The sequence below is a fragment of the Geotrypetes seraphini genome, chromosome 2 (genome assembly GCF_902459505.1).
Source record: "Geotrypetes seraphini chromosome 2, aGeoSer1.1, whole genome shotgun sequence".
Classification (NCBI taxonomy): Eukaryota; Metazoa; Chordata; class Amphibia; order Gymnophiona; family Dermophiidae; genus Geotrypetes; species Geotrypetes seraphini.
In genome coordinates this window covers 141,568,007-141,588,633 of record NC_047085.1, presented here as the reverse complement: position 1 = coordinate 141,588,633, position 20,627 = coordinate 141,568,007, and the positions used below count along the sequence as shown (strand labels likewise).

Genomic DNA, 20,627 nt, shown 5'->3' with positions numbered 1-20,627 from the left:
AATAGCATATCATTTGTACTATTGATGATTATTAAGTGAAATATTTATTGTTAATCTATCTTAACATAGTGACACACTTATTGTAAGTTTGAAAATGAATAAAGATTTATGGAAACAAACCTTTTACATTTTCCTAGACTGAAAATAGCTTCTGGGTAGGTTGAAGTTCACCTTGATTGTAGTCCGCACTGAACCCTATGGGATAGAGGTGGAATATAGGAGGGGCTGCTGAAAAGTTCTCAACCAACCCAGAAGAGAATGAAGTGAAGCCATGAAACTTATAAGTTATTACACACTTTTCATTTCAATGATATGAAATGAAATATAATGAATAATATGTGAAACAATATGAACGATATGACTATAATGATATGAAAAGTGTCACGAAAGTATGGGATAACTTGTAAATTTCATGCTCCGCATTATTCTCGTCTTGGTTGAGCTGAGAATTTTTCAGCGGCCCCTGGTAGAATAGAATAGAAATGTGTTCGCTGACATTTTCTATGCAGACAGTTGTCAATCAGCTAGAAATAGTTCAGGTTACTATAATATCAAGGAACCGATGTTATCAGGATTTAAATAACACTTGGGCAGAGCTACAGGTATCTTTTATTGCAGATTGTGAAAATCACTGGAATCTGCATAGAATCAGGGGAGTGGGGGGCGTTAACAGTCTTCCACAGTACTAGAAAGAAATGGGGATCTGTATATGACAATCTGCTGCTATTATTTTTAGAGGGGGGTGGGGGAAAGAGCCCTTCAAGACAGATCCCCTTTGAATTTGCAGGCTAGTTCCGTGATTTATTTTAAATATAATAGGCGGAGCTTTGGAAAAATGTAATTTCATATCGTTATGCTTGTGTAAGGCAGGGGTGTCAAAGTCCCTCCTCGAGGGCCGCAATCCAGTCGGGTTTTCAGGATGTCCCCAATGAATATGCATGAGATCTATTTGCATGCACTGCTTTTATTGTATGCTAATAGATCTCGTGCATATTCATTGAGGAAATCCTGGAAACCTGACTGGATTGCGGCCCTCGAGGAGGGACTTTGACACCCCTGGTTTAAGGCTTTTATAATTCCATTCAAGAAGGTGGAAAACTTTTCAACATTTAAGGAGTTAAGTTCCTTATATTAAGTTATTACTAGGTGAAATTTACACTGAGGATTGGGAACTGGGTGTACAATTCCACTGATACATCAGTGTCCTGGAAATCTTACATATTTCAAGGATGGAAAATAATCTGTTTTAGAAACAGCTGTAAAGACAAATAAATCTTGCAAGTACATTGCCTCTTTCAAAACTGCCCAGTCCAGATAATTTCATGTTTTAGGCTTCCATAAAGGTGTGTTGTGACAAGGAAGTTAATTTAAAAAACAAACAAAACAACAACAAAACCCTTACACATGAAGTTGGTTGACAGCCACGATTTCTTCCCTTTTCCGGTATATTTTCATATTATTATTTTATAGCATTTTTTTTAATACATCTTTATTGATTTTCAAGTATTAACAGTGCAATACATATGAATCTGAACGTATAACAAATCAAGAAAAATACTTTGAACTTACAAATTTTCAAAAGTAATCTTTTCCCCCACCCCTTTACTTAATCAATAATATAAATGCAATTATCCTTCCAATAACACACTCTTATTTAAAGTAGTAATACATTCCCACCTTGGATGTATAAGGAAATCAGACAAAAATTAAAGAGAAATGACAACTATATAGAAGCAATAAAAGATGCCAATGGGCCCCAAACCAAGTTAAATACATTACTATGCACATTTCTATAGCATTTTTATTTATGAAACACATTAACAATCTAGGTAGATAAATATAGGCTGGACTGCTGATTCAAGCTGAAAAAGCACAACTAGTTAAAAAAAAAGTAACAAAACTTGACCTGCATCTTTAAGTTTAAGTTTTTTGTTTTGTTTTGGGTTTTTTTTAATTAATAGTGCATTGTTACATTTACCCTTACAACTGGTTTTCCGGGCAAAATCACTCACCATATGACTTGTTAATTATAGGACTTCCGTCTCTTTTAGATTCTGGGCTTCCGTCTTTCTTTTCAGTCTATGGGCTCCTTTTACGAAGGCGAGGTAGCGGGTTTAACGCACGCGACTTTTCATCACGCGCTAACCCCCCCCGCGCTAGCTGAAAAACTACCGCCTGCTCAAGAGGAGGCGGTAGCGGCTAGCGTGGCCGGCGGTTTAGCGCGCACTATTACGTGCGTTAAACCGCTAACGCGCCTTCGTAAAAGGAGCCCTATATCTTTATTAATTTTGAATATAGAAGAAAAATCATGAAAGTTGAACACAGAATAAAGTTTTCACATACATATATTTAAAAATCAGAATACAATTAATAACGATTTCCTGATTTTCTAGATCTGTACATGGATACTAAGTTGTCGGGGACAGAAAAAAAAAAACGGAAAATAAAATTTTTCTTTGGGATTTTTTTCATAAAACATTCTGAATTGGACTGGATTCTTTTTATTCTCTAGAGACAAAAGGGTTCCGATAGTTCCATTCCCTCATTATTATAATTTCCCAAGCGTTATATGTACAGCAAATTATTTTTATCGAGATCCTGCTTGACTGCAATGTATAACAGTTTTTAAATGTCAAACATAAAGTTAAAAGAATCGTTTCTTAAACTGGCAATAGGCTGACGCAGAACCGGTGGTGCAGAAACATATTTGTTAAATTTTCCCCTGACTTCTTTTGGGTGAAATCTAGGTCATTTGCTGTTTCTGTGTCCCAAAACCTGACTTTAAAAGGAACATTTCTTTGTCATTGGATTTTAACGGTGACGCCGCATGCCAAAATGAATTAAAAGGTCAAAAGGAGATTGGACGTCAGAAGTTTTCACTTAGGATTCTTAATCACTGCAGATATCAGTGATCATAGCAGAACACCTGTAATTTATTACTGCAGCTAAAGTCGTAAATAAATTGACTTGTAGAGCTTTCTTGTTTCAGATTAATCTTGCATGTCTTTCGTAGTCTTCAAATTTTTTTTTAAAAAAATATTAATTTCTCTTCCATTTAGAAAACAGCACATTTACCCCGGCTCACACACATGTTGCCGATTTTTTTCCAATTTACTTGGTAAAGGAATGTCTGATTGTTTTATAGTTAACATATACACATTAGTTATTATTACATGTGTTTACAGATAATTATGAGAACTCATACATGCCATGTTAGCAGCCATGCCATACATGCCATGTTAGCAGCCATGTTATGAAACACCCATCATTACAAAGGTTGCCCAGAATTTCATGGTAAGTCTTCCAAAAATCTAGAATTTATTTTTTGCCCAAATTGGAGGATGCCATTTAAGATTTTCTTTCTGCTGCAGACATAGAACTATCTGTTTGCATTCCTTATCGCACTTGTCAGTATTTCTAGAGGAGATATGATTAGAATAACAATATTTTAACAACACCGATGGGTGATCAGTTTAGTTCTAGTCATGGTACTAAATTAAAACTTTGGGAAGTTATGGAAGCCTAACTCTGGGACTAACTTTTTTTGGATTAATAAGGGCTCAGCAGGATGTACAGGGGCCTGAAAAGTTCTCAACCCAACCAAGAAGAGAACGACGTGGAGTCATGAAACTCACATTTTTCGTGACACTTTTTGTTTCAATGATATGAAACGAAACGAAAAGTGTCAAGAAAAGTGTGGAATAACTTGTAAGCTTCATGGCTCCGCATCATTCTCTTTTTGGTTGGTCTAATCTTTTCAGTGGCCCATCTATATGTTTGTGAGTCAAACAACCTGTCTTACTTTAATAAGGCAGAGCAATAATTGGACTCTCTATTTTAAAGAAATTAATGTTAGCCCAGAAGAAAGATACAGGGCTCCTTTTACGAAGCTGCGCTAGCAGTTTTAGCGTGCGAAGCAATGCCGCGCGCTAGACGCTAACTCCTCCATTGAGCTGGCATTAGTTTTTCCGCGTAGCGTGGGGGGGCAGCGCGCTCAAAACGCTACCGCCGCTTAGCAAAAGGAGCCCGCAGTATGTACCACTTGTTCACTTTTACTTTCATACTAGTGAATTAATTTGGTATCAAACTGTTTTACAAAGGAATATATATATATAAATGCTACATACAGTTAAGATATTTAGGAAAAGTAAAAAAAAAAAAACACAAATAAACAAAACCCCTCACAATGCTGAGAGAAGGCCTGAATAATACATGCTCTCCTTGGTCTCTGCTATTATACAGATGGATAGGTGATCGAGTGAGGAAGAACAGTTAAGCAAATTTAAGTGACAGACTCTTAACATACAACAGACACAAAGCTACATTTCTGAATGTTTTTAAATCTGTCCGCATCAGAACAGCAGCATTCCTAACTACTGGACACGATTAGAAAACAAAACACCGGGATAGCCATGCAAATGATTACTCGCAATTGGAAGAATTGGGATCATCTTAGTTTTCCTTTTTGGTGGGCGAGCTTATGTTTAACTTATAAATATGAGAAAATGAATGCTGACATGCTGGGGCATAATAAGATATTCAAATTAGTTTGGGGTCCTTTGACGTCTTTTGTAGATTTGCTATAGTTGTCCTTTATCTTTTATTTTCCGTTGTTTTTCACTCATACATCCAGGGGGGTGGGAGCCGGAGGGGGGTATATCTTTTGTTTTGGTATTATTCCTGATGGTAATGATGGATGGGGGAGGGAATTTTTATCTTTTGTATAGATACTGATTGATTATAAGTGCTTGGTTGATTATCATTATTTGCATATAAATTGTATTGTATTGTGGAGAGTAAAACTGTGACTGAGTTCAAAGAAGCGTGGGATGAACACAGAAGATTTAGATTCAGAAAATAATATTAAATATTGAACTAGGCCAGTTACTGGGCAGACTTGCACGGTCTGTGTCTGTGTATGGCCCTTTGGTGGAGGATGGGCAGGGGAGAGCTTCAATGGCTGGGAGGGTGTAGATGGGCTGGAATAAGTCTTAACAGAGATTTCGGCAGTTGGAACCCAAACACAGTTCCGGGTAAAGCTTTGGATTCTTGCCCAGAAATAACTAAGAAGAAAAAATTAAAAAAAAAAAAAAAAAAAAATTTAATCAGGTTGGGCAGACTGGATGGACCATTCGGGTCTTTATCTGCCATCATCTATTATGTTACTATGTTACTATGTTACTTTTTATTGGCATTAAAAACTAAATAAAGTTAAAAAAAATACACACCTAAGCTGAAAAGCAGTTGATAGAAGGGTAACTAATTATAGTTATTCACAATCTTTTCTATGTTGGGGTTTTTTTTTGTTGGGGGGGGGAATTATAAACTTATGTTTCATGTGTGGGTTACTGGAGAAAAGCAGGCAGCAGCAGGAAGAAGAGCACAGGTTGACAGAAAGGGAATGAGCAATCAGGCCTTGACAAGAATGAGGTGAACTTGAAACCAGATCTCATATACAGTCTCAAACGGGGTCTCACCCAGAAGGAGCAAGCAGTGCTGGTCTGGCTGTTGGGTGACCTACAGACCTGTGGAGCGTCTGCCTAGGCATGGGGTTGGTAACAAGGAGAAGGGGTGGGAAGCAGAAGAGTCCTCAATAGCAATGCCAAAGTATGTGAGAACATTATAGATTGTTGATTTTCCCCTTTTGATAATACACGTCCAGGGTGAGTGGGAAGATTTTTTTTTTTTTTTAGTTTTGAGTGCAAATTTTTGGATAAGTAGAAGGGGGGATGATATATGTATTTGGCACAGAATATAATTCTGAGTGAATTTAAGTGCTGTTAAAGTGTAAATGACTGTATAATATGTTGCACTTATTTTTGGCTTTAAAATGAATAAAGATTTACAAAATTAAAAAAAAAAGAATGTCACAGCTTTGCTCTTGTTCTACTGTCTAGACTTGCTGGATGATCTGTCAGAGAGCAGGGAATGTGTCAATTGTGGCTCCATCCAGACCCCAATGTGGAGACGGGATGGCACCGGCCACTACCTTTGCAACGCCTGTGGGCTCTACAGCAAGATGAATGGCCTGACCAGACCCCTCATCAAGCCCCCCAAGAGAGTGGTGAGTGCCGGGGGAGGGGGTTGATCCCCTGAAAATGATCCTCTTCCCTTCCCAAATTTAGTTGTCACTCAGGAGTGGAGGAGGTGACACAGTGTCTTCTCTCCTCCTCCTCTTCTCTTCCAGCCTGGCTCTAGTTTTTTGCCACACAGGTTCTTACCAGACGGTCCTGATTTTCCACCCTATGGAGTTATGAATCCTGTAATTTTGGTTCTGTATTGACCACCTCACCTTCCTGATAAAGAGAGAAAGATAAAGATGAAAAGATCTAGGGGACTGATGCTCAGAACCTAATGCTCTCACTATAGATGGTCTCACAAATTTATGAACACATTCAATTACCCGTATGGTATCATGCATGAATTCTCAGTCCAACATCCGAGTATCCAATCACTGAATTTAGCTCAATTTTGTTTTGTTTTATGGAATCAAACTATAATTATGCCAATATATATTCTTGTATAGAAAAAAGGCCTCAAACACCTCCTCCACCCTTGATAATAAATTTGTATCTGGTGGGAATTACAGTGTAAAATAGGGGTGCCCACACTTTCTGACCTTTCGAGTTACTTTTAAAATGACCAAGTCAAAATGATCTACCAACAATAAAATTTTAAAAAAACACAAAGCACACTGTATGCATAGAAAATGTTAATTATGATTTATATTCCGGGTTTTTTTCAAAGAGGTCAAGGCAGATGACTCTATGCACTGTCACCTCAGTAACAACCATACAAAAATAGATAAATATACCCCCCTCCCTTTTTACTAAACTGCGATAGCAGTTTTTAGCCAGGGAGCTGCACTGAATACCCTGTGCTGCTCTCAATGCTCATAGGCTCCCTGCGCTAAAAACCGCTATTGCGGTTTAGTAAAAGGGGGCCATAGTGCAAAATATAGACAGAAGATATAAATTCTCAAAATGGCCACATTTTGATCACTAAATTGAAAATAAAATCATTTTTCCTACCTTTGTTGTCTGGTGATTTCATGAGTCTCTGGTTGCACTTTCTTCTTCTGACTGTGCATCCAATATTTCTTCCCTTCTTTCAGCCTGTATGCTTCCTCTTCTCCAGACCTCATTCCCTCCCCCATCTTTTTCTTCCTCTCTCCCTGCCCTTTATTTCTCCCTGCCTCCCTTTCTTTTTTCTCTCTTGATGCCCCCTTTCTTTATTTCTCCCTGCCCTCCCCCAAGCCACTGCCACCGCCATCGGAGAACAGGCCCCAAAGCCACCGCTGCCCCAAGCTCTCCCTGCTTCCCTGCATCGTGCCGACCAGCATTTCTCTCCCCGACGTCAATTCTGCCGTCAGAGAGGAAGTTCCAGGCCAGCCAGGCAGCAATTGACTGGCCTGGAACTTCCTCTCCGACGGCAGAATTGACATCGGGGAGAGGAAGGCTGATCGCCCGGTAGATTATGAAGGCAACGTGAGTCTATCACAGAGCCCGGCATGGGCTCCGTGATCGACTTACTTTGCCTTGGCGATCTACCGGTCGATCGCGATCAACCTATTGGGCACCCCTGGTGTAAACTATTCCTCACCGGCCTTAATTCATTTTTACTTTTTATAAATGCATTATTTATTATTTTTTCTCCTTTAAAATATTGTGACCATTCATCTTCAGTATCCAAAATATAAATATATAATATATTATTTAAATAACAAATTTCATACTTAACTTAAATTCATCTTAACTTTTATTTGGCCTGGGAGATACGGAAATTGAGCTAAATTGAGTGATTGGATACTCGGATGTTGGACTGAGATTTCATGCAGAACCTAATGCTCGGAGAACTTTAGCACAGGAAACAACATGCTTGTCAAAGATGGCCGCTAATTATATTTAAGGGGTCCTTTTACTAAGGCGCGCTAGTGCATCTTAGTACGCGCTAAATGCTAATGTGTGCGAATGCGTCCATTATATCCTATGGACACGTTAGCATGCCTTAGCATTTAGTGCGCGCTAATTTTTAGCATGCGCTAAGACGCACTAGTACGCCTTAGTAAAAGGACCCCTAAATGTAGTCAAACGGATGTTAATGAGGTCATTTGCACTTCCCAATGCTCACAGAACAGTGCACATACAAACCCTACCACTGGAAACCTACCGCGGATTTTCAGTTTAAAATCTTCTGGTTTTGATTTCTCTCAGACATGGATGGAAGCCCTTGCAAGCCTATTAGTGCTGGTATTGGAAACAAAACAAAAGCCAATTGTGTATGAGTCTGAGCAAATCCAAAAGTGAAAGCACCCAATGACATCTGTTTCTGTGTTTAAATATTAGCATTTCAAGCGACTTTCCCCCCCCCCCCCAACAACTGAAAAGCTTATATTTAAAGGTGCAGAAGAATGGCACCAAGGTGTGCTTCACTTCAGGGTTTGCCTGGGCATGCACACAAGAGCTATGCTTACTATGAAACTCTTGTGTGCTTGTGGTAGGCATGTACCTCCTCCTCACTTTCGGTCTCACAGCGTGCTTGCAATTTGAATGCCATTAGCTGTGAGCACTGGAGGACTGTTTTTCTGCGCTCTTCCTGTAGTGTGGGCGATTTTCACTTTAGTGCCGGAGCTTTGGGTATTGGGGCCTAGGATGACCAGACTGTGCACTGATAGGCTGATGCTCAGAAGCTGACACCGGCACTTGAGCCAATCAGCACTGAGCTAGCACCGATGATAATCTGCACAGACTGTTCAGAGGGCTACAGTGCATGAAACAATGACCATGCCAAAGATGAGCACAAATTGTAGTTTAAATTTGGTCGAACCGATGTAAACAAAGTAATTTTCTATTCAATGACGTGGTAAGGGGGGTGAGGTGGGGCAGACCGCCCTGGGCACCATCTTGAGGGGGGACGCCGACACCTCTTCATCCCCCCCCCCCATTCCTCTTGAAATGTTTGCCGGTGCTGCTCACGCCTAGGGTTACCAGACGTCCGGATTCCCTGGACATGTCCTCCTTTTGAGGACGTGTCCGGGGGTCCAGATGGCTTTTCAAAACCCGGCACTTTGTCTGGATTTTGAAAAGCCTCCCTCAAAATTGCCATCAGGCAGGAGGGCAATGTGATGATATCACCCGCGTGCGCGCGGCATCATCACGTCGCATGCGTTGATGCCCTCCTGCCCGACCAGAGCAGGCACCAGGGGGAATGGCTAAGGCAGGATTGGGGGCAGGACTAGGGGGGGGGGGCGGGTCTAAGGTGTCCGGATTTTCTGAACGGAAAATCTGGTAACCCTACTCGCGCCTGCCTCGGCTGCCTTCTGACAGGACCAGGATGTGACGTCAGAAGGGAGACAAGGCTAGCGTGAGCAGCAGGTGGAAGATGCTTGAGCCAGTGAGGTACACTGGAGGCGGGCACACAAGTGGCGGGGAAGAGTGGGGGGGTACGCGGCGTGGTGATGCCGGGTGCCAACACCCCAGGTGCCAACCACCCTCGCTACCCTGCCCCTACCGCTGGAAGCCTAACATCAGCTCTGAGCTGCCGTCAAGGTGTTTGAAGAGAGAATTTCTAAATTTTTTTTTTTCCAGCTTAAAATCTGCTGGTTTTTATTTATTTCAGAAGCAGAAGGAAGCCCGTGTAAACCTCTAAAGCAGGGCTGCCCAATTCCGGTCCTCGAGATCTACTGGCAGGCCAGGTTTTCAGGATCTCCACAATGAACATGCATGAGAGAGATTTGCCTGCACTGCCTTCTTGGTATGCAAATCTCTCTCATGCATGTTCATTGTGGAGATCCTGAAAACCTGGCCTGCCAGTAGATCTCGAGGACCGGAATTGAGCAGCCCGGCTCTAAAGTGTTGGGAGTGAAAAAAACCAAATGTGTGCGGCTCTGAGCGCACCTGAAAGTGAAAGCACACATTGGTGCCTATTTTCAGTGCTTAAATATAAGCCTTCCAAGTGAAAAACATTTTTTGAAAAGCTTATATTTAAAGCAGTGATCTCAAACGTGCGGCCCGCCAGGTACTATTTTGAGGCCCTCGGTATGTTTATCATAATCACAAAAGTAAAATAAAACAGTTTCTTGATCATATGTCTCTTTAGCTATAAATTACAATATTATTATTATGATTAAGCCAAAAGAAAATATTTTATAAACTATAAAGAGTTTGCCTCATGCAAATTGTCATTTCTTTAATAAGACATTAACTATTTTTTTCTGAGGCTCTCCAAGTACTTACAAATCCAAAATGTGGCCCTGGAAAGGGTTTGAGCTTGAGACCACTGATTTAAAGGCACAGAAGAGCAGTGACGATGTGTTCTTCACGTCCTGGTTTGCCTGGGCATGCACAGAAAAGCTGTGCTTGATAAAAAACTCTTTTGCACATCAGCTAGGCACATTACTTCCCATACTTTCAGTTTCAAAGAGCACATAATATTTGCATAGCATTAGCATTGAACATCGGGGGAGGGGGGGAGGAGGGGGAGGGGGGGGGGCTAAATTTTGATGCTGTTCCCATGGTATGGATCGGGCAAGGTTTCCTATAACATGGAAGTTCTGTGCATTGGCCCAACATCCGACCTGAATGGCAACTTCCAGAGAAGCCACATTCAAATGGATCACTGCTGTGGTTCCTCTCCCCCCACTCCCACCCCATAGCAGCAAAATGGCCTTTCCTCTACACCCCCAACTAATTTTAATTAAGTCTGACTCATCAAAAAATTAGTCTAGCATTCTACTATGTGGTGCTGATCAAATCTCACCCAGTAGGTGCCGGTTAGACGGTTCATAGACAACGGCGCGAAATTGCGCCAATCTCTTAATTGCGTCATAGCTAAAGCAAGAGTGCTACATGCTCTAGATCCTTTGTTCAGATAGGTGAGGTCTCCACTTCTCCTCCCCCATCAGTGACCCAGCCTATTCATTACTCCTATATCATGAAGGCCCAAAAATATCAAAGAAGAGACAAGTTAATTTAATCATGTATTTTTTAATGGGTATAACTTATGGGCAGACTGGATGGACCGTTCAGGTCTTTGGGCTAGATTCACTAACCTCACGGATCCAATCCGTTAGTGACCCGATCCGTGAGGTTGCCGGTCGCCCGATTCATGATGCGATCGCATGCAAATGGAGGTGATCGGAATCACGCCCCCAGCCGACTGCACGGATCGCTGAACAGCGATCCCAATCCATGCGCAGATCATCTTCTTTGCCTGTAGATGGCCTGCGTGTGCTCTCCGTGCAAGGAAGCCCTGCCATGTAGTCTACGGTTTTGCCTAAGAAGACCGTCTTGCAGATTTCAAGCATCTTGCCCCAGATCCCTGGAGAAAACATCTTCGCCATAGTGCAGCCATGCCGTAGTGTAGCCTCACTGTTTAGTGCAGCCCCGCTTTTAACCCGCAGGTTAAAAGCACAGGCTCACAGAGGGGGCTTCTGAGCAGGCAGCGGGGAGTTCGGTCGCCGGAGGGAATCCAGCACTGGGCTAACGGAGCAAGGCGGCAGAGAACTGGGGAAGCAGAGAGCAGGGCGCTTTAGATTGTGTTTTTTTTTCAGGGCGGCAGAGAAGGGGAAGGACGTGAGCGACTGGTCCTCAGCAGTCGCTCACGTTTGAATCATCCAGCTCAGCCGGTTTGTTTAGTAAATTGCTGCCGAATGCATTTCCCCTCATTTGCATGTGCGGATCGGATCGGGGTGCGGACATGATCGGCCAGAAGGTTAATGAATCGGGTCAGGAGTCGCAATCTGCTCGTAAACCGGTCAGGACACGATCGGTCAGCTTAGTGAATATGGGCCTTTACATGCCTTCATGTACTATGTTACTATGGGGTCCTTTTACTAAGGCTCGTTGACCAATTAAGTGCGCTCTAACCGATTTAGCGCACGCTAAATGCTAAGGCACCCATTCTATGGGCGCATTAGAATTTAGCGCGCACTAAATCGATTAGCACGCCTTAGTAAAAGGACCCCTATGTTTGGTAGGAAAGTATTATCAAATCATCTGTAGGACCCAGATTTACAAAGGCTGCCCTATCCTTCCTTAGTGGTGCTCCCACCTCTGCATCTACATTGTGGAAGGTGAATATTGTAAACCTGAAGAGGTTCCTCTGGAGTCTGATCAGAAAAGGAAATTACAACAAAGCACTTCTTTATAGAAAATGATTAGAAAAAAAAAGCGCGGGTCTGTAGGCACAGCTCCTTGGTTTTCCCAGAACAGAAACAGAAGCCTGACTACTGACCTGTCGTCTTCCAATTGCCCATTTAAAACTTAAGTGCAAAAAGGATTTTTGGAGCTGGGTACTAATCAAGCTAATTTAATTGCCAGAATTTAATTAGCACAACTCCACTTAACAAATGGTGTTTGTTCTGGGTGAGTTTCAGGCGAGCTTCAACCTAGCGTCTGACACCTTATGAAAACAGAGCTCAATTCCCATTGTTCTATTGTCTTTGCCAGTACTGTAATATTTTGTTTAGGAACCAGTCAAATGGAGTCGTGTGTTTTGAAATACAAAAGCTTCTTTTAATGGTAACAACTGGAAATTCCATGGAAAAGGTGTTTTTTTTTTCTTTTTTACATAAAGAACTAAGGTTCAGGGAAGTTACCAAAAGATAAATTGTGGCTAGTTAGAATTATATTATTGATTTGAGTGTAGGTTTTAAGAGGGAATTTCTATAAAGTAGATACTAACATTTAGGTGCTAATTACACATATAAATGTTGCAGATGCTGGCATAAATATATATTTCAGAAGCAGAAGGAAGCCCGTGTAAGCCTCTAAAGTGTTGGGAGTGAAAAACCCAAATGTGTGCGGCTCTGAGCACACCTGAAAGTGAAAGCACACGTTGGTGCCTATTGTCAATGCCTGTCAGTTATGTGCTAGTTTGAAATCTGCTCATATCTGTGATAGTGCATATTTACATGTGGGCGGGCACACTGACAAACTCTGTAGCTGGTTTTAAAAAAGGTTTGGACAAGTTCCTGGAGGAAAAGTCCATGAACTGCTATTGCAACAGACATGGGAGAAGCCACTGCTTGCCCTGGATCGGTGGCATGGAATGCTGCTACTATTTGGGTTTTGGCCAGGTACTTGTGACTTGGATCGGCCTCTGTCAAGACGAGATACTGGGCTAGATGTATCATTGGTCTGATCCAGTAAGGTTTCAAGTTTATTTAAGGTTTGATAAAATTGCTTTTTCATAAATTACAAAGCAATGAACAGTAAAAAATGGGGGAGACAGACAATTATTGGGGGAATCACTGACATACTTCCAACGAGAAGGAAATAGAGGGAAGAAATACAAATTGATATAGGAAAGAAAACGAAGAAGGGAAAACACAAAAGGGAATTGAATTGATCAAGACTTGCCTAATTTAAGTGGAGATGTCAGATGGACTCTACGATCAGATTAATTAAAGGCATCCCTGAATAGGTAGCTTTTTAATTTCGCTTTGAACTTGTCTAGGGTTTTTTCTTATGTTCTTATGTTAAACGTATTTATGCGCATGGGGGAAATTCTATTTATGTCATCTAAAAAAAAAAATCAGCGCTTAGTGATATTCTATAGACTGCATCCAGATTTAGCTGCGGTTTATAGAATATGCGTCACACCTGCTCATGCAACTAAAATGTAGACATGGACATTTAACACCAGTAAAAACCTGGAATAAATGCTTGAGCCTAAATTGTGCATGGATCAGGCGCGCTTAACTTTTAGAAATGCCCGTGACTCGCCCGTGCCCCTTCCCTGACATGCTCCCTTTTGAGATCTGTGCACTGGAATATATGCACACCACAAGTTTATTTGCAGTATGGTTCATAGTCTTAAGCGCAAGAGACAAACGCGCGCTGACAATTCAGCGCAAGACTTCAGCGTGCTGCAGGAAAACCTTCTTTTAAAGGGCTCCGACGGGGGGTGTTGGTGGGGAACCTTCCCACTTTACTTAATAGGGATCGTGCTGGCGTTGAGGGTGGGGGTTTGGGGGGTTGTAACCCCACATTATACTGGAAACTTAACTTTTTCCCTATTTTTTAGTATAATGTGGGGGTTACACCCCCCACACCCCCTTAACACAGCAGTGCGATCCCTATTAAGTAGAGGGGTTACACCCCCCCCACACACCCCCGTCGGAGCCCTTTAAAAGAAGGTTTTCCTGCTGCGCGTTGAAGTCTTGTGCTGAATTGTCGGTGCGCGTTTGTCTCATGCGCTTTTGTCCCATTGCCCGCAGTATATAGAATCTGGGGGATAACTTATAAAATGCTATAAAGTTATACATGTAAAACCAACACTTATGCTAACTCTGGCTGGTGTAAGTGAACACAAGAACATAAGAATTGCCATACTGGGACAGATTGAAGGTCCATCAAACCCAGTGGCCATCGCAGGTCCCAAGTACTTAGCTAGATTCCAAGTAGTAAAACAGATTCTATGCTACCTATCTTAGGAATAAGCGGTAGATTTCCCCAAGCCATCTCAATAATGGCTCATGTATACCCAATTAATCTAGTATTCCCGGTAGCGAACCTTCTCCGCAGTCGATCCAACACTAGAATGGCCTCCCTGAAAGGCTTCGCTGAACATAAGACTATCTCAGGAAGCAGGTGAAAGCTTGGCCCTTCACCCAGGCCTTTTCTTCCTGACTTCGCATGCAACTTTCTTTAAATTAGTCCCCCCCTTATTTTTGAACTCTTGTTACTCTTATCTCTCTACATGTTCCATCTTTGCTTATACACTATGATGTCTATTAAAATGTTTTATCGCATATTGTGTTGACATTGTATTGTAGCATACTATTAGAGAATGACATGGGGACAAATTTTTCCCCTGTCCCCGCAAGTTCTTTTCCTGTCACTGCCCCATTCCTGCAAGCTCCGCCCTCATCTGCTCAAGCCTCAAACACTTTAAAATCTTAAGTGTTTGAGGCTTGTGCGGTTAAGGCAGAGCTTACAGGAATGAGGCAGGGACAGGGACAGCAACAAAACTCAACGGGATGAGGAAATTGAGTTCCTGCGGGAACTGGGATAAATTTGTCCCCGTGTCATTCTCTACATACTATGCCGTACTTTGTATTGTTATCGGAACATTTTTACATTGTAACTGTCTTGCTCATGTTTGACTTATTCTTGCTGTACACTGCCTTGAGTGAATTTCTTCAAAAAGGCAGTAAATACTGTAAATCCTAATAAATTCTATAAAGTGAGCATCTGCTTTCCTTTACAGAGATGTGCTTATATATGTACACACACTGTTACAGAATTACCCCTCTAACTAAGGCATCCTTTTACTAAGGTGCGCTAACGGATTTAGTGCATATTCTATAAAAGGTGCCTTAACTTAGGTGATTTTCCAGGTGCCTTGCTGGACTAGCACAAAACTGATTTCTTTGTAGGTCTGTAATTCATCAAGTCGTTAGGACTCAAATGCAAGTCGATGCCACCTAACGCCAGTGCTTAAAAAAATGGCACCAGGGGTGTGAGTCAAGATAGCGTCGTGAGTGGCTGTGAGGGACTCGAGCACGTTGCCACTTGAGGGGATTTTTTTACCTCTTTTCTTCATAGTAATGCCTCATTCAAAACGCAAAGGTGCACCCCGTGATGGACCCTCTACAGCGGACTCTTCAACGCCTTTGCGCCAGACTACCCTCGAGTTCCCGGTCAGAACTCCTCAATCCGGGGTGCAGGACATGTTGGTGGTGTTGGTCTGGGACCTGGCTGGACCACCCGTGCCGGAAGTTTCTCTTTCACCCCCCGGAATCAATAGCACCTCCGTGTCTGGTAGCGGTAACGGTTGAGCGCCAGAGGAAATCCAATACCGGAATGGTTTTGGAATCTGACTCTGCAGAGGGGTGCATACCGGATAAAGGACCGACCGAGAAGGAAGATCTTAAGGAGACTAGAGTGGCGGCTACAGCAATATTGGAGGTGACCCTGAAGGATGTGTGGGGAATGTTCCAGAGACTGGACGGAACATTGAAAAAAATCAGTTGAAGCGACTGTCACACTGGCAGGAAAAGTTGATTCCTTATCAAAAATTATTGAAGAAACAAAAGCAGATAACGACCTGAAAATGGCAACGGTTAATCAAGAAATTGTTACCTTAAAATCAGTGACTTAGAATTTGATAAAAGATAAAATATTAATTCATAGAAAAATAGAACAACTTGAAAATTTTAACCGACGTCTAAGGGCTCCTTTTACTAAGGTGTGCTAGCGTTTTTAGTGCACACAGGAAATTACCGCACGTTACACTGTGCGCTACGCTTCTAGAACTAAAGCCAGCTCATGCTGGCGTTAAGGTCTAGCGCGCGCAGCAATATATCGCGCGCTATTCCGCATGTTAAAGCCCTAGCGCTCCTTAGTAAAAGGAGCCCTAGATCTACATATATTGAATTTTCTGAGATCATTGACTATTTCACCTATGGAATTGTTCCAGAAATATTTGACTCAAGTGTTGAAATTCGCCCCCGAGACTATTCCTCTGCTAAACAAAATATATTATTTGCCTACACCTACTAAAAAGCAAAGGGGTGTGAATTAGAATTAAATCAAGATTCTCAGAAACAAGTTTTCATGGATTTAGAAAATATTTCAGCAATTTTAGAGGAAACTGCTTCTATTATAGAAGACAGAGCAACTCTGCTTAACTCATTTGTTTTTCAGCAGGACATTATCATCTGTCTCCCCCATTTTCGTAACGCTCAGCCACTTTTTGTAACACTCAGACACTTTTCCTAGGATACCGGCTGTGGATTTTTCCTGATGTTAACAAGGAGACACAGGAAAGAAGAAAGCTTTTCCTTGATATACGACAGGAAACCAAAGATTTAGGAGCATCTTTTCTACTTTCCTATCTCTGTAAATGTCTTGCTAGATTTATTGGAGTGAAATATGTGTTTTATGCTTTGGACCAGCTTAGGGCAGTCTTGGACTTAAAAAAGATCTCCATGGGATAAAGGGTGTCAGGTCAAAACCGCGGAAGACAAAGGCGCGCGCCGACAACTGAGTGCAGTGCGGAGGTGCGCGCCGAAGAAAATAACTGTTTTTAGGGGCTCCGACGGGGGTGTGTGGGGGGAACCCCCCCACTTTACTTTATACAGATCGCGCCGTATTGTGGGGGCGTTGTGGGGGGTTTGGGGGGTTGTAACCCCCCACATTTTACTGAAAACTTCACTTTTTCCCTAAAAACAGGGAAAAAGTTAAGTTTACAGTATAATGAGGGGGGTTACAACCCCCCAAACCACCCACAACGCCGCCACGATCTGTATTAAGTAAAGTGGGGGGGCTCTACAACAAAACCCCCCATCGGAGCCCCTAAAAACTGTCATTTTCTTCGGTGCGCGCCTCCATCTTGTGCTCAGTTGTCGGCGCGCACTTTTGTCTTCCACGGTTTTGTCTATGAGCCAGATAAAGATATAAAGCAAGAGGAGTTGTCCGTTAAAGCTATTCCTATTATTTGGTGTATTTAAGTTCCAGTATTTCCCGGGCCGCCCTTCCTTCCCCCCTTATTATTTAGAATTGGGGTCTAAGAAGAAGTTATTGAAGGCATTTCCTGATATTTTAAATATCCTCAATGTTAATTTACTTTTCGCTTTTCATGTAACAAGTGGAATTGCTTGTAATATTATTTTCATATTTAAAATAAAAAAAATGGCACCAGATTGTGAATTTGGAGGGACCTACTCATGCCAAATGCCATTGTAGGCACGGCTAATGCCAGAAGTGGTATTAGGCGTGATTCATGTGAAAGGTAGGCGCCAAAAATATAGACCTTGGAAAAAGCCTGGCCTAAATTTCCGACACCTACCTCTGACAGGTGCGATTCTCTAAACAGCGCCATCAGCACATTATCAGCAGCCGTTTTTAAGGCAGCTGACGATAACGGTGCCATTTAGAGAATTTGGGCCTGATTTTCAAACAGCCCATTCTGTAGGGTGCCCACAAAAACACTCCTTGATTTTAAATGGTTACAAAACCAGAATTTATTGGAATATTCTTTCACCTTTGAGTTCACGTTTTATCAAGTTTCAAGTTTTATTAGGATTTTATATACCGCCTATCAAGGTTATCTAAGCGGTTTTACAATCAGGTACTCAAGCATTTTCCCTATCTGTCCCGGTGGGCTCACAATCTATCTGACGTATGTGGGATTATGGAGGATTAAGTGACTTGCCCAGGGTCCCAAGGAGCGGCGCAGTGTTTGAACCCACAACCCCAGGGTGCTAAGGCTGTAGCTTCAACCACTGCGCCACCCACTCCTCATAAAATTTCATATGGTATCTGTTGATTGCATACACTTGATGTGCACCCCACCTGTTACTCGACAAACATTGATGCGATAATTGAGCTCAGACCAGACTCTTCGAAGCATTACCGGCGTGATCGCGTTTATAGCTTCAGTGATGCGTTCCTGCAGATCATCCATAGTTGCGGATAGTGGAGGTACATACCCCAAAGGAAAAAGTCACAAACAGTAATGTCCGGTGATCTCGGGAGCCAGATGAGGAACACCTGGTCATTTTGTTATGTTTGTAAGGTTGTAACTTCTGACAGTTGCAGCTTATAAAGGTGAAAGTGCAAGTGATTGTGTAAGATCTTGCTAACCGTGCTTTTTGGGACTTGTTTTTGCTATCTTATTTATAAACATATTTCAATAAGTTTTGATTTTGTAACCATTTAAAATCAAGGATTGTTTTTGTGGGCACCCTGTATATGTATGGTCTGCGCACTAATCCGCTAGTGCACCCTAGTAAAAGGACCCCCTAAGAATGCCACATTTACAGATGTAGCGTCTAAACAGTTTAGAAAATATGAAAGGCTTTTCAGAGATTTTGTATGATGTCATTGCAACCAACAAATGGTATTAAATGAAAAGTATATATTGCAGTCAATATGTTTCCCCCTGCCTTCCATTTGGATGCAGTTCAAGGAGAGGGATTTTAGACTAGCGATTTCTGAGGCCCAGATTCTCAAAAATTTAACGCCGTCGCTAAACTGTTTTCCGACATATTTTAGCAGTGGATTATCAAAACGGATTATCTGTCTTTATCGAGGTTTCTAGCAGTCTCCGATAATGACATGCAAATGGGCTCTTCAACATTGTAATGAGCCCGCCGGTGGATTCTTAAAAATTGCTGAGCCATTTTCTAAAAGTGGCATCGGCTTTTAGCTACAGAAATAAGCGACTGGTCCAGGGTTGCGGGTACAGTGATTGCAGTGTTTTAAACCCGGCATGGCAGTGTCAGAGACTGCTAAAAAGCCGTGTTGTGATGCAGCGGGAGAGATACTCACTCTCCCCTTGTATCACAACACTCCTCCCCGGCAGTAGTGGCGACCCCCCCCCCCCTCCCCTTGCAGCGGGAGAGATGCTGATTCTCTCCCGCAGCCAACCAACAACTCCCCTGCAGCGGGAGAGATGTCAAATCTCTCCCGCCACAAACAATCCCCCCTTCCCCGCAGAGGCCTTATGGAACCTGAACCAATCAGAGCCTCATGCCCCTCTCCAGATGCACCGGGAAGGGGCCTAATGCTCTGATTTGCCCGGATGCCCCATAGGAGGGATCTTAGGTGTCCAGGCCATAGTGCGGTGTCGAGCTGGCTGAAAAAAATTTTCATTAAGGATTGGAGTGGTGGAGAACTAGGACATCAGTTGTAGCTAAGATCATCGGAAATTTTATCATTGAGGCAACATACAGCATACAATATTGAGACATTAGGGAACTGGTAGTGGTAAAGTGAAAATAGCAGTGGTTGAAAGAACTTAAATCCACTCCGGAGTTTCTATCTCATTGGGTATTTTTTTTGAAGTACTCCTTTGAGTTTTATAAGGAATATGTGAATTTATTTATGTGCATGGTGTGGTTATATAAATGGTATTTATGAATGCATGTCATTTAAAAAGCTTTTAAAAAATTGCCCAAAAGGCTTCTTACTGATATTATATTGTAAACACAAGCAGAAGCCATTTTAGTAGGTTAGAACCCTGGTTGCATTGTTTGGCTATATCTTTTTTGAGATAGTGTGACCAGAATTGAATGCCATACTCAAGGTGAGGTTGCACCATGGATTGATGCAGAGACTTTATAATATTCTTAGGGCTAGATTCACTAAGCAAACCGATCGTGTACCGATCAGTTTGTTACCCCCTTTGCGATCCGATTTCCCTCTGACCCGATTCACTAACCTCTGTCCCAATCATCCTCCGATCTGCGCTTGCAAATGAGAGGGAACGGCATTCAAATATAGGCAGGCAGCGATTCACTAAACAAAATGAGGGACACCGACTGGGCTGACCGATCCAAAAATAAGCAACTGGTCGCTCAGGTCCTTTCCGACTGCCCTGCCTCCTGCCTTCTGCCACCCTGCATCTCTGCCCTGATCTCCTGTTCTCAGCCTCCCCCCCCCCGTCTTTCCAGCTGTCTCGCCATCCTGCTCAGCCCCGATCTCCTGCTCTCAGCCCCCAACTTTCCAGCTCTGTCTCGCCTGCCCTGCTCAGTCCCGAATCGCCTGCCCTTCCCTGCAGTGCGAGCCCGTGGTTTTAACCTGCGGGTTAAAACCATGGGCTCACGAAGTAGAAAAAACAGTCAGTTAAATAAAGTAAAAAAAAGTAAAAGTAAAAAGCTCTGCTGGGCACGAAGG

At 42.4% G+C, this 20,627-nt stretch overlaps 1 protein-coding gene across 4 annotated transcripts in view; it reads left to right on the top strand.

Moving 5' to 3' along the window:
• Nucleotides 1-20,627, top strand: part of GATA6 (GATA binding protein 6) — an 80,588-nt gene that overhangs the window by 13,143 nt on the left and 46,818 nt on the right. For all 4 annotated transcript variants that reach the window (XM_033933902.1, XM_033933904.1, XM_033933900.1 and 1 more), the window contains exon 3: nt 5,898-6,064. In XM_033933902.1, the coding sequence (XP_033789793.1) occupies nt 5,898-6,064 (167 nt within the window). The remainder of the gene's footprint in view (nt 1-5,897; nt 6,065-20,627) is intronic.